At 44.9% G+C, this 7,839-nt stretch overlaps 1 protein-coding gene across 1 annotated transcript; it reads right to left on the reverse strand.

Annotated features, from left to right (window-relative positions):
- Positions 1-2: 2 nt before the first annotated feature.
- Positions 3-7,696, reverse strand: acat1 (acetyl-CoA acetyltransferase 1). The gene is made up of 12 exons (XM_056594256.1): positions 7,553-7,696; positions 6,888-6,935; positions 6,686-6,803; positions 6,446-6,541; positions 6,254-6,354; positions 5,715-5,858; positions 4,169-4,319; positions 3,037-3,132; positions 2,709-2,822; positions 1,332-1,396; positions 685-842; positions 3-408 (listed from the first exon to the last, which is right to left on the reverse strand). Exons 1-12 carry the CDS (start codon positions 7,601-7,603, stop codon positions 288-290), a joined length of 1,263 nt encoding a protein of 420 aa, XP_056450231.1. The 5' UTR covers positions 7,604-7,696; the 3' UTR covers positions 3-287.
- Positions 7,697-7,839: the final 143 nt, after the last annotated feature.

Consider the following 7,839-nt stretch of genomic DNA (forward strand, 5'->3'; position numbering starts at 1 on the left):
AGTAAGACAACACGTGGATCCATTTCACAGAAACTATTTATTGAACTCTTCAAGTTAAATACTTTTCACAACAGACCATCATCAATCTAAGGAGTGTCTTGAACATGGAGTCACAGAGTCAAATGCAGGGACGTCGTCAAGTAAGGCAGCCTGCGTGTTCAAAGTTGTACAGATCAAGACTAGCAATGGGAGTCATGTCATTGAGGGGGCATCGTAATCGGACACACAGCGTAACCCAACAAAACACACGTATGGAGTGGAAGGACCTCAAAGTTAATTTAGGTTTCCTACAGTTTCTGGATGAGGATGGCGGACGCGCCGCCACCACCGTTGCAGATGCCGGCCAGCCCGTATTCACCTGCCTTCAGGTTGTTCGCCATGTGGCCTACGATTCTCGCTCCAGACATCCTGAAAATAACAACAAAAGGACCCGCAATGTTGATATGCTATGTTTGTGATTTATTTACTCGGGTTCAGTGCTTCACATGCATAATCCCTCAGGTGATTGGCAATAGGTGGATGGGTGATTGTAAGTTTAGTAACAAAAGATATCCCAGGTTCAGGGGCAAAGGTTGCTTATTCCGGAAATCTGAATCTTGAATACTGTAAAAGGCGATTAGGTAATGATATAATACTGAGAGAGCTAAGGTTAATAAAGGCAAGCAGGGAGGGAGGGTCATTTACCCGATAGGGTGTCCCAGTGAAACCGCGCCCCCGTTTACGTTGACCTTGGCCGGGTCGATGTCCAGCATCTTTACGTTGGCCAGTGCCACCACGCTAAACGCCTCGTTCAGCTCCCACATGGCCACGTCCTGCTTCTGGATGCCGGCCGCCTCCAGCACCTGGTACACACACACACACACACACACACACACACACACACACACACACACACACACACACACACACACACACACACACACACACACACACACACACACACACACACACACACACACACACACACACACACGTTAACTTACTTGAGACTTACTTGAGACCCTGGGAACGCGTGAACGCATGCGTGGTGTTTTATGTTGCTTCTTCCATGTATGGCAGTGGAAATGGGAGTGAGTGAGTTGTTCTGTATTGCAGTAGAATAAAGTTGTTAAAGATACTGTAAACGCAGTGTTTATTGCGTCTAACCACACACACACACACACACACACACACACAAAGTGGTGAAAGTCAAACAGATCATCCCAAGAAAATGTTATTGCATTTTTATCATTTTTAAGCTACGTTTCTGATTGTGCTAAACAATCAATTTCGTGACTCAAAATGGCCAAATGTGTTTTCATGGTGTTCCCATTTTATTGTCTGCTCCTAACCTTGGGCACAGCAAACGCAGGAGCGATGGGGAAGTCAATGGGAGCGACGGCAGCATCGGCGAAAGCTGGGAGAAAACAACAACAAATGGCGGAAACAACTTGGCAATGAATGACTCCCTTCGAGTGTAATGCTTAATGAAAGTCACCACTCCCAAGTTGAAGGTGGGGACCTAAAAGCCAACCCAAGGGAGTATCCAGTGATTGTATGAGTCTAGACTGTAGACCCCATTATCAGCACGTTTTTGGCTTCTTCCTGCAGTGTTCTAGCTGTGCCAACCTAAGTTAAACCTTTGAATTCAAACTAAACAAACATTTGAGTTCAAATAAACTCTCGTCAACTCAGTTAAGTCCCCAACCCTTCCGTTTGTTACAAATGGGTCACTTATGATTTTTCCCATCCAAAGATGATCAACTAACTTTACAGCCTGTGGCAGTGTAATGGTCATCAGCTGTGGTCCTCACTTAATACAATGGCTAGCTCCCAACGTTGAATAGGCAAGATGACTTCCTGATGACATTGTGATTCACAAGTCAAACGTTTTAATACCAGTTACACAAGGCTTGTTATTTGTAATGTACTCTGGCCCAAACATGTAATTATCAAATGAATCCATGTTTTTGAAACTACAATGTTTTATTAGCTGCTGGTAAACAGCAACGCCCAAGTACATAACTAGTGATTTCAGGACACAGGGTGGGGATGTTGGAAACCGGTTCATTGTCGAGTTTGAAGGACAATGGTACATGAAGCAGGTGATCCATGCTGCAATGTAGGAGACCTCCTTGAATGTGTGTTTCGGGTTAAAGGTGATATATTATACCACCAGGTGTGAGCGTGATGAGCCGTTACAAGCCGTGTTGAAACTCTACCTCTTGTGAGATCACAAGTGGGCATGTCGACCTAGATGTATGACGGATAGGTGAGCAACGTTTGCTACAGTCCACTGGGTAGGCTGATAGACTGATCTATCCAGCACACATTTAGGTGGACACACCCAATAGGGATGTCAGAAGAGGCCGATTTTCCTAACGGCTTGTAACGGCTGATCACACTCACACCTGGTGGTATAACATGTCACCTTTAACCAGGGGACATTGCTTGAACAGGTTCGCAGCCTTACCAGAGTCCAATACGTCAGACTCGGGCGAGGCCGCAAAAAACCAGCCATCATCGACACACGTTCCACAGCCATGTTTTCAAGGGGAACATCCGTCGATATTTATATAGATATAGATCTATAAGGACACACCCTGTTCCATCTCGTTTTGAAAATACCCAAGTAGATCGCTACAGTAAGAAGCAAAAAAAACTAAACTAAAAACATTGAACATACTCTGCGTGTATGTTGTGCGTGTCTACGTGTGTGCACAGCTTACAGACGATCCTGGCCAGGGGCTTGACGTTGAGCCGCCTGGCAGCGTCGGCCGTCATGAGGACCAGAGCGGCCGCCCCATCGTTCAAAGTGCTGGCGTTGGCCGCGGTTACCGTGCCTACAAGACAAACAAAACTTTAGTACTCAAGTTTACTACGACACCACTCTTTGACAAAACGAATTAACTCCACACAGAGCAAGTCTAATGAATGTACAGACTGGAATAGGAATGTGCGTATATGAGTGCCATTTGTTTCGTGTGTATCTCTAGGTCGCGCAGACCGGGGGAGATGGGGCGGAGGGCACCTGTAGAGGTGAGATCACGACATTACCGTTCTCCTTCTGGAACACCGCCCGCAGCTTGGGGACCTTGCTGAAGTCCACACGCCTCCACTCCTCGTCCTCAGACACCACCACGTCAGGCTTACCTGTGGACGGACACACACACACACACACACACACACACACACACACACACACACACACACACACACACACACACACACACACACACACACACACACACACACACACACACACACACACACACACACACACACGTTAGGGTTCACATTTTATTATGGTCAATAATAAAGGGAATACAAACTAGAACTGCAAGCAGTTATGCAGGGGTCCAAGAAGTGTGCATTTCGCCGGCACAACGCGACAAGAAATGTGCGTTTCGCCGGCACAACCCGAAGCATGTATTCAAAACGCTACCCTGAACCTGTGGATACAAAGGATTTGACTGTGGTAGGAGTAGCGAGAAGTCAGTGTAGCGTTTTCGCGGCGAAATTTTGTAGAAGATATACAATTTCCTCGTTTATTGCGCCCCCTAATGGCGAAATTTTCCGAACGACATTAAGGTTAGCACCAACATGTGTGTAGAATTTGGACTCGATCCGACGTCTAATTTTGGTTTTATTTGGATTTTTAATTTTCCACGTCTAATTTAGCTAATAAACAAATATTCAAACAAATATAAAAAACTATTCGAAACTACCGTTTCGTTATCGAAGGTCGGATCAAAAAAGTGTTAGATTTAGCGAAAAATATTCATAGACGCAAATGGGCGTGGCCTAGGCCAAAAGATGCAGCAGACTCCAGTGCATATGTGGGTACACGTTTTTGGACTCTGGGAGGTTCGGTGTGGGAGTTATAGCCCCAAACGCGTTTTCCCTTGGTATAGCGCCACCTAGTGACCGGCGTGTCTGGATTTTGTCGTCTGCGTACACACCACAGACCTGGATCTAGTCATGCAATTGGCATGTCCGCACCATTTACGGTTTGGGGTGTGGGTCCACTTTTAGGGAAGGAAGTATAATAATAATAATAATAATAAAAAGAAAAATCCTTACAAAAACAATAGGGATCCAACCTGTTGGCTTGGACCCCTAATAATTTCTCGGGTCGGTTAGGGCTGGGGTCCTTCATTTTGGATCAGTGAAGACGTGTGCCGCTCACCTCTCTGTGGGATGCTGACGGGCACGATCTCCTTGGCCAGGATGCCGGCCTCGAACGCCGCCTTGCTGCGCGTGTAGGAGCCGATGGCGTAGGCGTCCTGCTCCTCCCTGCTGAAGCCAGCCACCTTGGCCGTGTTCTCTGCGCAGTTGCCCTGTTAACGAGAACGAACACACACACACACACACACACACACACACACACACACACACACACACACACACACACACACACACACACACACACACACACACACACACACACACACACACACACACACACACAGCCAAAACAAACACATTATACTGTGATGGGAAGGGGAGGGAAATAATGGGGGTCGTTCAAATGAGTTTGTTTAGGAGACCATTCTGGAAGGCCGGTCTATTCTATGAAAGGTTCTCAATGGATCGTTGTCAATTTCTTTATTTTCATGCAATCCAAGATTGATCACTAGTATTTGTACACTGCAATATCGCAGCTTCGTCAAAATAAAAAAAAAATATGTAAAAATAATAAGAGTGTAATAGGGGTGAACCGGTTCCCGTCCAAGAATTGTACCGAAGGTTTCAGGAAGGATAGCAATACGCTATGGACAGAGAATGTTTTGGGATTTTGGAGACACATCCACATAATTGATGAGTAAAGACTTAATTAATTCATAGTTTTATATTATATATTATATTTTGAGTGACTTTAAATACGTGATTACATACTCAGTAGACAACATAAAGGGAGACAATGGCAGGCGATGAGAGTGAGCAGTTGTTAGTTCCCCTTGTCATTTCAATCTGGGAATTAGGGATTCCGCGGCGTAGACAATACTGCTTTATGTGCATTACATATACGAGTGGCGACACCTTCCAAATGTAACTCTGGCTGGTACAAGATGTGTAGGGTTACACCTGAACTAAAACTCCCCTACAGCCTTCAGCCAACCTTTTGAACAATGCAACATAAGGAAATCCCAAAAGGCTTGTGCTTGTTTATAGCTCAAGGTTTACTGCCATTGTCCGATTATTGCTCTTTATAAGAAGATTTGCAATGTCTGTAAGGTTTACAGCCAGTCAGATTATGGCCCTTTAAATTGGTTTATTTTGTGTCATGTTGCCGACATTACATTATTGTCAGCTTTATTTCTGTTTACTTTCTGTAGTGCTTCTGAATATTTTTAAATAATGCTAAACCGCCGTATCTTCGAATCAATTGAACATAAAATGACCGAAACCGAAAACAGTGACCGAAAACCCTGAACCAGACCGTGATTTACATGAACCAATACACTCCTCAAATGTTATCACACGCAAAACAGCATACATGATGAAAAAAATCAATCATTACCCTATACTAATGTACCCAAACACAGATTATGTTTAATAATGAATTATATTCACTAAAAAGCCTCGAGTATGACATAATCCAACTCTTTAATCCTTTGCTCTGCTCAAACAAAAGAAAGCAATGTCTCCTGGGAGCAGGGAGTGAGTGTGTGTGCAGTTGTGTCTATTTTAATCGCTTTCCAGTAACCGCGTGTAACCGGGCCAGAGCTCACCATGTGGAACTTGTTGTAGACGTCGGTGAGGCCGTCCTTGACGATGAGGTCCTCCATGCGGACTCCGCCGTAGGAGGGCGTGTCCCTGGTCATGACGTAGGGGACGTTGGACATACTCTCCATGCCCCCCGCCACCATCACGTCCTGGGGGAGAACACACAGAAAGAAGGGACGTTTCTTGGTTCTTGTTGTATCTTGTTGTCTACAGGGAACGGTTTAACCTAGCAATTAAAAATGCTGTATGAATATCTCTACTGTACCGAAAACTATATATCGTTTTCCCTTTCTTCTTAGAAATTAACTTATTTTAGGTCACTTTGGATAAAAGCGTCTGCTAAATTCCCTTAATGTAAATGTGAATATAATGGTTCAACCCAGGAACCGTATGTCCTGTGCTACATGGGGCCATGAAGGCCCTGCTGTGACAAGAACTATGCTCTATAGGGAGGCGTTTCAAAGGGGTAAAGGTGACCCTCTGTGAATGAACTCTCCCATTACAATGATCTGAAGGACGCTGAACGACGACGAAAGACGGTTACCTGGTGACCGCACATTAGGCTCTGGGCAGCCAGCATGATGGACTTCATTCCAGACGCACAGACTTTGTTGATAGTGGTGGCTGGAGTGCCCAGGGTACAACCTGAAGGACAGCAATGAGACGTAGCTGGTCACTGTTTGTTTGTTTGTTATGTCTGTGCATGCGGTCCTTCATCATGCAGTGAGGCTCGCACCTGCTCCCAGCAAGGCCTGTCTGGTGGGGGCCTGACCCTCTCCGGCCTGCAGGACGTTCCCCATGTACACCTCCTTCACCTCCTCCACCGGGATACCTACAGAGAAGCAGTTCATATATTCAGTTATCAACGGAAGAGAGGGAAAAGTGAACCCCAGTTGCCAATGCCCTGTATGACAAGTATAAACATGCACAATGCCTTAACCATGGCTACATGGCAGTGCTCTGTTGAACACTGTACCTGCTTTATCGATGGCTCCTCTGATTGCGATGGAGCCCAGTTTGGTGGCTGGCACTGCTGCCAGGCTTCCTCTAAAGGAGCCCATAGGGGTGCGGACCGCACTGACGATAAAAACTTCCTGAGAGCATTGGGGAAACACCTGATTAAAGCCAGCAGTGAGCTTCTACAATGTGCTGTTTCAGCAAGGATACTCAGTACTCACATTAAGGGAGGGACGAGAGGAGTAGGTCCTTGACAGGTACTTGTGTGCCTACAAAGATTGAACAAGATGCACTTTTGTGAATCCACACATCCTCCACATCATCATAACAGGTCCTCCACAGCATCATCTTTGAGACTCAAAATTCTTAACATTTGCAACACTTTTACGACCTTTGTCGAACCGTATAGCTTATAAATCAGCAACCTCCAATGACCCTATAAGTGACTTTACGTTCAGTATTATATACTCTTCCGTCTCTGAGTCACAAGCTTTATACAGTCTATGGTCACAGGTTGATTCCATAATTGAAAACAATAACAATTGTCAGCACATTAAAATCAGGCAACATAGTGTTGTTTGGGTTGTTGTCATTGTCCGCAAACCAATATACACGTATACACACCAAATTCACATTATAGGCCTATAAACATGTGATGTTTTTATTTCGCAGTTGGTAAAACATACAGAGGTCCTGCATCAAGCAGTAGTTATCAGTTAAAGATAGTTATACTTTGCTCAAGGACGATAAGAAAGAAACACACTCAGCCCAGACTGCATAACCTGCTTGCAGCTAGCTGTAGCATGTGTTTTGAAGATGGCTGGCAAAACAACTTTAGAAATAGATACGGATGGATCTGTTTGCAATAGTTGTCACACTCACTTACCAGGCGTTTGCACATTTGAGTGCGCATGGTTAAAAGTCCACAGGATGACATAATTTAAGCTAATAAAAAAGGTCAGCTGCTCTCGTCTCACTTGGCTCCTCTACACTTACTTCACCTTCAGACACGCATGGGAGGGGTCTGTGTGTCGTCCAATCATAGTAGGAGGTGTGTGTAGAGCAGTGACGCTTTGGAATCGCGTTGTATTGTGGGTATTGCAGTTTAAAATTAAATGATCGACTTTCCAGAATCTTTTTATATGCTCTTTTATATTCAATTATATTATCTCC

The sequence above is a fragment of the Gadus chalcogrammus genome, chromosome 7 (genome assembly GCF_026213295.1).
Source record: "Gadus chalcogrammus isolate NIFS_2021 chromosome 7, NIFS_Gcha_1.0, whole genome shotgun sequence".
Classification (NCBI taxonomy): domain Eukaryota; kingdom Metazoa; phylum Chordata; class Actinopteri; order Gadiformes; family Gadidae; genus Gadus; species Gadus chalcogrammus.